The 13,590-nt window shown below is 39.8% G+C and overlaps 1 protein-coding gene across 1 annotated transcript; it reads right to left on the bottom strand.

The window, feature by feature from the left end:
• Positions 1–4,673: 4,673 nt before the first annotated feature.
• On the bottom strand, positions 4,674–9,837 carry LOC125966854 (secretory carrier-associated membrane protein 5-like). The gene is made up of 7 exons (XM_049717343.1): positions 9,641–9,837; positions 8,864–8,908; positions 8,572–8,691; positions 7,801–7,957; positions 7,436–7,537; positions 6,608–6,725; positions 4,674–6,415 (listed from the first exon to the last, which is right to left on the bottom strand). The coding sequence occupies exons 2-7, from the start codon at positions 8,868–8,870 to the stop codon at positions 6,236–6,238; spliced, it is 684 nt and encodes a 227-aa protein (XP_049573300.1). The 5' UTR covers positions 8,871–8,908; positions 9,641–9,837; the 3' UTR covers positions 4,674–6,235.
• Between the last annotated feature and the right edge of the window lie 3,753 nt (positions 9,838–13,590).

Genomic DNA, 13,590 nt, shown 5'->3' with positions numbered 1-13,590 from the left:
ATTTTCTGAACCGATTTTCCTCAGGAGAGTCGCAAGCATGCTGGAGCCTATCCCAGCTTGTTCCTTGGGGTGTTTGAAAGAAAACACGTATAACTGTTTGCCTTCATATGTCTTATTTAAGTTTGGCATGTAAAAATAAATGAGCAAGCTGCACAAATGTAGCAAAAGGTAGGGTGAGGAGGGGACAGCATCTGCTTCAGCAAAGTGCAAAGGAAAATTTTGCCCTAGGCGCGCGCGGCAGAGTCAAAACCCAGCAGACACCCACTGTGTTGCAAAGATACGCGATATACATAATGCACACTGCCAGAGATGCCAATGCCAGCGTGGTTTCTGGGAAAACTGGAGCAGCGGGAGACTTGAAGTACAAATCAACGCTGCAATCTCCACGCGGGAGCAAAGAGAAGCTGTAACGGACCAGAGGATTATGCAGAGAGCCTTTTGATATTTGTCTGCTTGAACTCGCGGTTAAAGCTTGTATTTAGGACGGAGTTCTAGTATGACATTTAATGCATGCATGTTACATTTATCAAAGACAACAAGGCTGACTTAGCTTGTTCAATTTTAATGCGTATATGCAGCAACAGTTTCATACTCTGTACATTTTTTATGATCATTTATAATTGTTTCATTATATATCATTTTCAATAATATAATACTTCTGCCTCGGTGCTAACTATACAAACATTAACAGAGCATAATTAAAACACATTTATTAATTGTTTTTTCCCCTCTTGCATAGATTAGATTGAAATTTATTTTAATTCCTCTTCAATGCTGTTTGCATTTCTCTTTACTTTGTTGCATTATTAATGGGAGTATGTATGTATGTATATTTTGCTGCTGTGACAATTTCTCTACATATGGTAATGTTGAAGTCCAGGGAGGCCCACTTTCAGTCAGACTTTTTATCATCAAAGCTTTGTGTAAATGTGTTCTACAGTAAGAAAATAAAGAAGGCACGTCATGCTGCGCGGTGTTTATGTCATTTTAGACCGTCAAAGATGAAAACTAAACTGTCTATAAATGGGAGTGCGAATGTTTTTTTTCCCCCTGCTGTGAACGAGTGGCGACTAGTACGAGGTTTATCTTCTCATCCAAACTCAACTGGGATAGACTGCAGCTTATCCCGTGACCCGAGTGATGATTACACTGCTCAACGGCAAATTTTAATCCGATTTTTTTTCAACACAATATCTTCTATCACCTCAGATTTTTTAGATATTTACTTTTTGTTTGTAAGTTTGACCTATAAAAGCTTGTGCAATATAGATTTTACTTATAGCTAAAAGACCACCTGTTGTTGACCCTAACCTTAATTATTATTATTATTATTATTATTAAAGGGAAATATAATAAAATATAAATAATATAAATACATAACTATGAAGTACAGTACAATTGTGTCTTAAAATGTGGCTACATGGGGGAAAAAAACAAAATTTTAATTTCAACAGATAACATTTTCAACAACATTGAATTGAGTTGGAATACTGTGTTTACGAATTCCATCTTTTATATGATTTGCAACATTTGTGATGCAAAGTGTGATATGTTTTTTTTTTTTTTTTTTTTTTTGCCAGGGATTCACCCTATGTAAAACTATCTTGCAATACATGGAAAAAATGGCAAGTGGAATCCCGTTTAGATGAAAACAATGGACACAAGACCTGCTGGGCAAAATACCACAAAACAAACAACACGTTCTTGTTTCAAGTTAGGTAGGAAATGTTATCTGCTTGCTGTTCAACCACAGATCTTTAGGAAGACAAATAACCCCCCAAGCGTAATTGCAACTGAGGATCAAATGTAGTGAAGCGAGACTGATTAGATCTTGCAAGCGTACCTTCGCAGCGGGGATGTCACTGACGGCGCAAACTGCCCGGGAATTCTGTTACCGAGGAAAAATCAAAGGAACGCCAGGAGACACCTGTTGGTCTCCAGCTCGAGTTTGCAAAACCACCCCAAGCTTGTACATCGTCACGCTTTAACAGAACGGGAAAGAGCAGACCCGATTTTAGCTAAGAATTTAGTTTTTGTTTGAGAAGCCCTGATTTAGTGTTTTTGGCAACTTTTTTGAAACCGTGTGTGGCTGGGCACCAAGGCCGCAGGTAATTCATCTTGCCACTGCACGCGTCCTGGCTTTGCGACCTAATTATGAGAATAAAGATGCAAAGGAGTGACTCTGCCATTTCTGCGGGAATAAACTTATCGTTGCGTGGTGGAGGTAGGAGCTGCTGGCTGTGGCCGCCTTGAGCCAGTCGGTGGGCCTCATAACAAAGACAACTTAATTCCCTCATTTTTCCTCCTTTGCCAGTTTTATGGAGTATGTCCTCCAGTTGTCATAAATTCTATGAATTAAATTCTTCTCCATGGCAGCTAATGGTCATTTTGAGCACTGCATTTTATTTCTGATTAAATTATTACATTTTTCTTGTATTTACGATCTTGTTTTTTTTTTTCCTGAGACAGACGGTCCCTTTGGTAGAGTGATTGGCCTAGCTGATATTTGTAAAGAGGGCAGTACCCTGTGACAATTCCAGGGTGTACCTTTAGTTTCACGATCAATGGATGGGCAACCAATGGGAGTAGGAGAACATTTCAGTTTTGTTTTATATAAATTTATTATCTTGCCAGAATTTTATTTCTCAAGACTTTAAGGATCCATGGACATCTTAAATCAACGATCATCAACTGGTGGCATTAAATCCGGCCCGCCAAACCGTCTGATCCCATAATTATGAGGATCAAATAGAAAATATAATGTGATTTCATTATTCTACTGGAGGCTCCAGCCTCCATGATGATTATGTTCAGTAAAAATTCTGTCCCTTAGAGAAATGTAGCGGGTGACCTCTGCCCCAGATATTCGTGTTTTGGCTAGCACCTGACAACCTGCTAATGCCTCGTCATTGGATCCGACACCACCCATTGGTAGAGCAAGGGTCACAGGGTTGACAGCTGGCATCTCCAGTGCATGATGTCGCCGTAGATGACGACACAAAGGATTGCAAAGTGAGGTAAATTTCCATTTAAAGACTTTTCACGTACTTGAGGACACAGCGCCAGTCTTCCTCATACCGGTCACGTCACCCAGAGGATAGCAGCCCGCATTGCGCTGAGGTGCGCTCACATGAGACTCTTACAGGAGCTTCTGTTTGAAGCGCGAGCTTGGTAGACGTTGTCCAGACGGCAAACGTACGTGCGTGTTTGTTCAACCGCATGAAAGAGCACTCTATCCACATCCCCCCTAAGTTGTAGAACAAAACTCTCCTCTATGCTCTGTTAGTTTAAAGTCCTATATGAGCATTTTAGTTGGGGAAAATGCCCAAAACCATCACCACCACGACTTACCTTGCCTCACCCCCAGACCCCTTAAATCTACTTTTGACAAATCATGAAGAAAATAACTCTCTTTGACAGCCTCTAAGCAATTGAAATGAAAAACAATTACCTCAGTGTAGACTACCATCGACTTGAGAAGTTCTCCATTAAGGCAACAACTTCTGTGGGAGAGTTTTTGTACTGAAAGCAAAAAAGTACAGCAAAATAACTAACGGCAAGGCGACTCTAAGAATCCCTGTAGAGCAATCACGTCTAAGTGCCTTTCAAAGATCATAGTTTTCTTCCTTTGACAGAGACCAATTAAGAGCAAAAGCAGTTGGAAAAGTGTGATTTTCAAGTTTGCGTCTGCCCTGTCAAAGGAAATACCGTATTTTCACGACCATAAGGTGCATTTAAAAGCCTTTAATTTTCTCAAAAAACATTGGTGCGCCTCTTAATAAAGTCCGCCTTTTGTGTGTGTGTAAAAAAAAAAAGAACAATAGAAGCCAGTTGTTAGAAATAAAACTTTTTTAAAGTAGATGTTTAGGTTATCAGCTATGCATCAAAATATCCAAAGCTTAAAAAATCTTAAAAATGTTTCAGTGAATTTAACAATACATGTCTGCCTTTGAGGTCCCCGTCGAATATGTGTAGACATCACTCAAGCGTGCTGTCTATCTCAGACGGTTACATAATAAGAGAGAAAATCTATATTTGAAGTCATGTGATCATGTTTAAGATTTCAAATGGAAGCTCTCTGTTGTAGTTGTGTGTGGTTTTTTTATTGATTTTAAAAATAACCAGAAATGGGAGTCCACTTTTAGCCAGTGTAGAATGATAGTGCCTCTTGGGTAAGGCATGTGTGTATGCATGTGTGTGTGTTTGTGTGGCAATTAATGCACTGCTTGGCTCCTGTGGGAATACCGCTGCAGTAAAATGTCATCCCGGTGTTGTTTAATTATTTCACTACCGGAGAGGAGAGTCCCACATAATCAATGCAAGTAAGGTACAATATATTTTTCAGTCTTTTGATGGGTGTATGAGTAGTTATAGTAGACACTTCATTTTGTATATCTGTCTCATAAAATGCAGGTAGGATTAAGATATAAAAGTTTTAAAAATACATATAACTTTTTTTAAACTGAACAAGATGAGACACTGATGAAGGTGGAAGAAACCACCGAAACATGTCAGGTAATGAACCTAAAACAATTTGTTTGATATAAAAGAAACCAGTGAAGTGAACAAGATGAGGCTATATCAGAATAATAGGAGAGAAAAACAAACAGCATGCAAGTAATGCAGTCATGTTCACTGAGACAATTATTGGTGATAAACGAAGGAAAGGTTCGTCAGGCTTGAATTTGTTTATATTTCATACTAAATTCCTTAGCGCCTCCCTGTGGACAAACAGGCACATAGCCAGAGGCGGGTCACTGCTTGACTGTTTGTACATGTAACTTTATAAAACATCACAAACTATATTGAACGACAGCTTTTTTAAAAAAAAAAAAATACAGGACTCGTAATGAACTACGGTTCATCAAATTTTTACTTGACATACGTACTTAATAAAATTTCAGTTAAATACGTCACCTGCAATAATGCAGATTTTCTTCCCAGTGTTAGAGTTAATATAAAGGACGACACTGAAAAGATCAAAACCCCTGGAAATGACTACCAAAAAAACATGACAATAACGGTGATCTATTAATAAAAAAATATTACATAAAAATTGGAAAGAGCGACTTTAAAAATTACTCAACCTACTAACCAGTTATTAATAGGACTCTAATCTTCTAATGTAAGATATTTTACACGTAATACTAAATATGTAGCCCTAACATTAATTTGGGAGGTTCTAATACTGTTTAGTTTTAACAGCATTAAAAAAGAAAAAAACAAGTGGCAAACTGTTTGGAAATCGCATATACTCCTGAGGTAACAGTTTTCTTTCATAGTGCAAAAGTCTAGTAAATGTTCACTTTTCTTTGGTTGATGCAAGATCTACAGTCCACAGTCATAAACACAAATCAACATTAAAATACTGAAAATAATCGTGCATTTAAAAACTATGCGACAGAGTTGCCCGATCAGGTGCAGCGAGGAGGCCGCTGCAACTAACACATGCATACCACGGACCTTTTTTTCTGCATGTCCTGTATCCTGTCCGTTCTCCCCATTCCCCCGCAAAATGCACGTCTGTCATCCATCGCGATGGTTTTCGGTGCACACTAGATGACAGCCAAAACATCGTGCACGCCATAGTCCTCGTGCTCCACGGGACGCCGGCGTGTGACGTCATGGTAAATACCTGATATAAAATACGTAGATTTAAAATAATTTTCTTATTGTTTTTGAGCAGTCATGGGGCGCAGACTGGTGGGTTTTTTCTGTAACTATGAATATCTTGTTAAATTAAATAAAGTAAATTAAATTAAGAAAAGTAAATTTCCCTGCTGTGGGATGAATAAAGTTCAATCATCATCATCATCATCATCATCATCATCATCATCATTAATCTCGTTAATGATAAAAAAAATATATTAATTTGTTTAGGGGAGGGGCCGAGGCGCTTTAAAGGTGGGCATCCAGAAGGAGCCAGCTACTATTTTGGTATTTGTGATGACAGTGAACCACCACAACTCACAGGGGACCACAGTGCCACCAAATGACGCCAAATGATACTTTGGCCGGAGCACAAAGAAGCGAATAAGTTTGTTTTTCAATGCTGAACAATGAATTTGTGATTGTGCTAGGGTTCACTCTGTCTCGTAAAAAGTTATAAAATATGAACAACAAACAGCATGAAAACACACTGAATTATTCATTTCAAATTCAGACCAGATGACGGATGAGGCGACTGTTCAAATTTTGGCCCCAACGATAGCGTCGCCGCTGCAACATTTGCGAGTTACATCTGGTTGTCGTTGTATTGCGGAGCCGAGTACTGATCCTGCATAGCGCCGCTGGCTGCCCCCATGGCGGCCTGCTGGGCGGCCTGCTGGACGTGAGGGTTCTTCCAGGCACCTGTGGTCCACTCCTCCTGCGCTTTGGTCATGCTGCCACCACTCCCACGGTAGAAGTTGTGGATCTGCCACAGTGTAATTTTGCTACTGTCATTGGTTTGAAATAAAGCAATCAAAATACTTTTCTTGCTGCTCATCCTTTGAAGGCTCGATTTTTAATTTTTCTTTATGCCTGGTGCTAAATGAATGAAGTGGGACTGTGCTATAAAAGAAAAGTGTCACAATCAATCTAAAAAGTTTGCTTCTTCACATGTTACCTTAGTGAGGGCGATGAAGGACAGCGAGGCGACGGCGGTGAACATGATGGTAGGCACCAACATAATCAGAGCTATCAAAATATTGTAACTGAAAAAGGAGATAGTGGCCAACCAGCCGCTGAAAGGGAGACAAAAAAAGATTACCTTTCATGCATAAAAATGACTCACGATTTGATATAAGACAATATTATCGCCGTCAGCGCCTACTTGGCCATCTGGACATTAAATGCCCATCATTTAGCTGCCTTCAAAGTAGCGGCGGATAAAAGACTTTGCAGCACTTTGCGCATACAGGTGTGCATCCAAACTGCCCGTGGTGACATTTCTAAAGTTTATGAAGGCTGTCATTTATGGGCATCAGGCCGAATCAGGCGCTCGTTAACGGCAGCTAAAAATCTAATAACAGAGCCATCATAAAACATCTACGAGGCTAATTCCTAATGGTCCATCACAGTCATGTTAATGGAGATGACAGACATTGTGGCAAAAGCATGTTTCATTGAGGAAAGCAGATTATATGGTCTGCTTTACACATTCTTGGATGACTTATTGCTATACACTAATGGCTAAAGTCATGTGCTTGCAGTGAATGAAGTTTAGATTTGTCCTTTGTGTATTTAAAAATGATCAGTGTACATTTTTGGAAATATTATATTCCCTAAAATTTGGTCGTGTGTGCTCTAATTTTATTTATTTATTTATTTATCTTTTTTTTACTAACAAACTGTGATAAAATACATTGCAAATTTTAGATAATATACAACGTTTTTGAATTCCTTAATTATTTTTCTATGATTTTGACATATTTTTGATGAGGTTGACTCTTACCACACTCCCCATCCCGGGATGCCAATGCTTTGAATGATGCTGATGCCCACTTGAGCCATGAAGACGAAGAAGAAGAGCATGTAGTTGAACGAGCTGTCAGTCCTGAGGGAGAAATATGATTTCAGAAATGACGCTAATATTGAAATAATATTACCAGTAAGACAAAATTGATCTACCTGTACAGTGAATTGACAAGGATCTAAAGCTGGATATCAATAATATTGAAAACATGCTCAAACAATTTTCTGTCACCCGGTTAGTATCCCACATTGTCATTCAAATAATGATTTTATTACATATGTATTCATTTTACAATGTGTTTAATCCTGCAGTTGTAATTTGTGTGCAGAAATTGCATCCCCTACCTGAAAGCTTTGTAAATGGGCCGGAACCAGCAAACGTACGAGCAGGGCGTGAACATGAGCAGCCAAATGATTGACAGGCCAAAGTTGGTCACACCCCCTCCTCCGAACATCCATGCAAAGCAACCCACGAGATTAACTGCCAGAGTGGCGCCGTTTACTAAGAAAAGAGAAAGGAAAGAAACTTCATTGCATAAATCAGTTCATCAATTGTCAACACAGTTGGTGGGTTTTGCTTTTCCTTTGACTTTTTAAGGTTTTGTGGGGCCAATTACTCCAAATTATGTCATTGGGTAAAACATCACGAAACTACGCAAGACTTTGCATGCTGCATACTACTGTCATTAGTTTGTGTGTATGTGTGTGTGTTTCGTTGTATAATCTTACATACAGTTGCATCACCATTTCAGTGCAAAACTGACAAAGCCTGAGCATCGTTTTTAATGTAACTTTGGCAGTCCAATTGCTGCAGGGAAAAAGCTTTATAGCTGATCTTTTCGCCCTGATTGTTCACGGTGTCATAAAATGATAAAAGCACTACCCCTTAAAAAGTTATATAATTCTATTCCAAAATGCCCCCGCTAACCTCATCAGCTCAAACCAAGACCATCTGCTCAGTCCCTTGTCTCGTTACCAAATTAAAAGAAACACTGTGGACAGGCTATTATTGCAGGAGGGCCCTTGTAAAGCATCTCCCCTCTTATCACGAGTGGTGAAGACAACAAATCGGGTTGATTAAATCTCTTAAGTGAAGCTCTTGAAAAGCGGACTCACGCATCCACAGGTGGTACATCTTTTTGCACAAGCTGCGGTGTTGCTCGGGGATCTCATCAAAGTCCTGGTAGAAGCATGGCTTGAGCGGAATGAAACCGGGTAGCGGCGGGAAGTTGGGCTCTGCAAAATAGATGTTAGAAACAGAGCAACCACTAGGAATAGCAGAAAAAACATGCATAACATCACCTTCTTCAAATAATGGTTCAACTCAAGTATTTGGTTCAGTTTTTTTCATTATTTTATGAAGGTGCTGATAAGCAAGTTGTTGTATTAGTGCCGTATTGGTACTGACCGGCCATGGTGACGTTCGATGCACTTCCAATCCCGTCGCTTTAGCCTGTCACAACGGAGAGATCCGATACGCAACGCAATTCAATAGAAGACAACAATGGTGTGATACAGGGGTGTCAAACTAATTTTGTCACGGGCCACATCATAGTCAGTTTCCTTCGGAAGGCCATTATGACTGTCAACGCCTTATATTATACATTAAAAGATATTCAACAAACTAGTTTTTAAAGACTCGTAAAACTTCTATTTTACAAAGACGAATGGTAATTAAAAAATGCAAGCGTTATCTCTATTCTATAAAGTGTAATTTGTCATTTTAGTATCGACACATAAAGTTGATGCACAATTTGTCTTCACGGGCCACATAAAATGATGTGACGGGCCGTATATGGACCCCGGGCCTTGAGTTTGACACCTACGGTGTGATACCATCCCGCATGGTCGATTTGATGCAGTGCAATGCGGTCAAATACAATAAAATACTAAGTGCAAAAAGAAATCATCCCAAATGTATCTCATCCGAAATGATGAGACAAGACGTGATTAATTCTTCACTCTATGGAATGTGTTGAGTGCTATTATGACTTGTGACTATTGTCGCTGCAGAAGGTGGGGGGTAAAGAATTGGTTACTATTACTGAGTGGGAGGTGACGCCCTCTGTTTCATGTTGAAATGTCCCCAATGATAACTACCATGCATCCACACTATATAAGGAAATAGGCCTAAAAAAGAGGGCATTGCAAAGACGACATATGGACAGAGACATAATCTTCTTACCTTCTCTCTTCAGAGAGCAGTTTGCCCGTGTGGTCACAAACACGTCAGGCGTAAAAAGAAAGATCTCAAAGGGTTGCAGGAATGTGCAGAAAAAAATTCAATCAGGTATTTAAAAAGAGAAAAGGTTAAGTCAATTATAGTACGTACACCAGATCGTACAGCCTGGTAAAATCCCACGCCTCTGACCTGTCAATCAAGCTTCCACTCAAAACCATTGGGTGGGATTACAGTATTTTAATCCTTGATGGCACCGCCTCCCTGTCCATGGTTCTGAATATAGTAGATGTAAAGTACCAAAGAGTTTATATTAACACAGAGGACATTTGATCTGCAAAAAATAAAATCTAAACAATTTTAAATAGGCAAATGTCAAATTAAGGTTTGCTCTTTGTATGTGCATGATATTTCTTCTTCCCAGGCAGTTTTTGTGGAACTGCATTTAATGTATTTATTTATTTAAATGTATCCCAAGATAAGAAATAAAAAAACTCTGCAAAATCAGATTTGACACCTTTTATTTATTGTCCTTTAATCTCAGTTTTAAAATAAAATTATTTTGGTGAAAGATGAAAGGCCTTGTCGCTTTTTATTTTTGCTTTTTTTTATTCAACAAAATCCATCAAGAAGTTTTTGGTGTGAATTGAACAGTACACCTCTGCATCAAAGTGATTACATCAAACGGGAGGTTTCCTGAAAACACACCTTGTGACCTTTGAAATCGTATAAACTGCTTTCACACTATTGTAAACCATACTGTGACAGAAATTTGTAATGACGCCATTTTTCCACGTGAGGTCGCTGTTTTACTGTGAATAAGCTGCCCTTGATTACTACTTGGAGTAATTCAACGTGTGAGCAATAAAAAATGTTGCCTTTACAAACCTATCATAAAGCAAATTAATTCATTCAATAATAACGAAGTTGTACTTTAATATCCTATTTGCAAATGGAAAAAAGTGGCAATCATATCATTGTTTTCCAGAAATTCCAATGCTTAGACCACATAGAGTTTACAAAGCCTCAGGGGAATCTCTTTATTCAAGTGTCTGTCAAATCAAGAATAAAAATAATGTCAAAGGCATTAAATGTGCCATAGAACAAAACTGATGAAAAGAAAAAAAAATGGTGTTATACAAAAGTACAAAGCACTGTAATACATTGACTACATGAAGTCATTAGGCTGCACCACATTAAATTATTCATAGTCATAAGCAAGAGAACCATTATCTCTGCATGGTTACTAACAATTGTGTTAGAATGTATAATTTCAGTTGTACACACTTTTGAGAGTAAAAAAAAAAAAAAAAACTGGCTGCCTAGTCGTCCCTCCTATGAGCCTATGTGTCCCGTCATTGTCTTGGTCGCCATGGAGACGCCTTTCCTCTGGACCAGGCGTACTGTCCAGGGAGAGGTTTGTCCACAGCACCACTTAAGTGAGAGGTGGTGAAATAACACTCCCATATTCAAACATGGACATCTTACTGTTAATTTGCTCACCATGGTCGATTCAAAGCAGTAAGGAATATATCTTGTCCATTATTACTATCACTTTATCCATCCCTTTTCTATTCTTATTTCATTGGAGTGAAGGGTGAGCTGGATTTTATCTCAGGTGACTGGATGGATGGATGGATGGATGGATGGATGAATGGATGGATGGATGGATGGATGGATGGATGGATGGATGGATGGATGGATGGATGGATGGATGGATGGATGGATGGATGGATGGATGGATGGATGGATGGATGGATGGATGGATGGATGGAGAGAGAGAGAGAGAGATTTACGGAATGATCACACAGGAAAACAAGCCAAGGTATTATATTGCTGCATTAAAGAAGCATCAGTGGATATTTTCTGGCTTGCATTCGAGACACTCAACCCGCTGCTTTAAGCTGCCAAGAGGAACCACTCAAAAGTTTGCTCTGCTAATTGGTCTCTGTGAGATCCGCAGATATCACAATTAAGCCAGCGTGTACTTCTAAATATGTCATGCCCTGGCCACCCGGAGTCTACGAAGTCCACTGAGGGCTCTCTTTTCCATTAGTGGAGTCACAGCAAGAGAGCAATTGCATAATATTTGAATGACATATGAGTCAAGATGAAGTTCAACTCTGAGGATGGATGTTTAATGGTCGTTAAAATCGTTTCGGAAAAGCTGTCAGAGTGGAGAGGTTGGGTTTTTGTTAGCTAGATGTGGTGCGCCAACTTTATCAGAATGTTAAAGGGGGCGGGGCTTGAGTATTTGGGGAATGGGCTAGATACTTTTTTTTGGATGTGTGTTAAAAAAAGATGGTGTGGCCAAAACACACTGGATTTTTTTTTTTTTTTTTTTTGTGTGCACATGGCACAAATCCATTTACTCCCCTTTGAAAGTAAAAGAGAGGAAATTACAGTTTGACCACAATCACATGGGACACGGCCATGCCATAATTCACATTTGCTTTAATCATCCACCTGGGAAATGACCGCATCTCATTTCATTTCTTCAGACCAAATCAATCTCGCATCCGCGTGGGGAGACGTGCGTTATATTTCTAAAGGGAGCGTCTCCATTAAAGCCTTTAATCATCGTGTCTTTGCTTACAGTTAAAAGACGAGCGATGGGATTTGTGCGGCAGCACATATGTGCTTTGTGTTGCCTTGACTGTCATGCTGCATTCGAGGCAATTTTCTATACTTGAATTCGGAGAGCAGCAGGGGTAGTGTATGCATACGCTGGCTCTTCATCACTTTGTTCCCTCGTGGAGGATGTCTTTGTGTGAAAGGCAGGCGGCCAGGCAGAGCTCCAGCTGGCTGCCCGCGATGTGTTTGCATGTACGAGTCAGTGAAGCCCTCAGTACTCTGATTGACTGATTGATTGGGATGCACACCACCAGGCTCCCCGCCCCTCCCCTTCCGCCTTCTGCCCAATCTTGTAAGATTTTTTTTGATAAAGGCTGGGAAAGACCCATTTTTTTTATGCTGCGTGTGAGGAGAGGTGTGCACCATCTCTGTTGAAGAGGGTGGTTGCCTTAAAAGTTTTGGGAAATGCATTTTTTTATAATGATGCGTGTGAGGGAAAGTGGTTGCACCAACAGGAGGTTGAAGTGGGTGGGTGCGTGGCTGGAAGAGTTTGGAAAGGCACCTCTTTTGATCGTGTGTGTGTGCGTGCGTGTGTCTTAATTGGGTGCGCCAACTGTGTCGAGATGTTGAAGGGGTACTCATCTTAAATCCTTTGAGAAAGGCAGGGGATCATGTCAACCATCTGGTTCTTGAAATGGGCGTGGCTTGAAAAGTTTGTGAAAATGACCCTTTTATAGTGTGTGTATGAGGAAGAGGCAGCGCACCACCTCTTTTGGGAAGTTAAAGGTGGTGAATGGCTTGAAATGTTTTGGAAAAGCAGACTTTTTTAGAGTTTACGTGTGCAAGGAGACCATGTGGCTGATTTGTCGGGCTATTCAAGGGGTGTCACTAAAATATTTGGAAAAGACAGGCAAAAGTACCCATTTTAGCGTGTGTGGTGGTGAAGTGGTGCGTCAACCCCGTTAGGGCATTCATGGGGTGCGTGGCTTCAAATAATTGGGACAAGCACGCTGTTTGGACTCAAGGGCGTACGCCAAATTTGTCAAGTCGTTCAAAGGGCTGGTGGGGTTGGTACCAGTAATCTTGCAGACATGGGGTGCACCAACTCAGTCAGGAGGTTGGTCGGCTGAATTGCATGCTTAAAATGTTTGGTTAGTAGGGGTTTAGATGTTGTTTGGGGAACTGTATTATTGTTATTATACATTATATGTTATTATTATTATTATTATTATTATTATTATTATTATTATTATTATTATTATTATTATTATTATTATTATTATTATGCGCAGCTTGCGCCAGTGGACCTTGTCCAACTAAACCAGGCAGTAAATCAGTGTCAGGCAGCGTGCACGCGCACAATGAACGCGCATAGGTGCGTG

Source organism: Syngnathus scovelli, chromosome 4, assembly GCF_024217435.2.
Source record: "Syngnathus scovelli strain Florida chromosome 4, RoL_Ssco_1.2, whole genome shotgun sequence".
NCBI lineage: Eukaryota > Metazoa > Chordata > Actinopteri > Syngnathiformes > Syngnathidae > Syngnathus > Syngnathus scovelli.
Note: the sequence above shows the minus strand (reverse complement) of the source record. Positions and strands in the feature narration are given on the sequence as shown.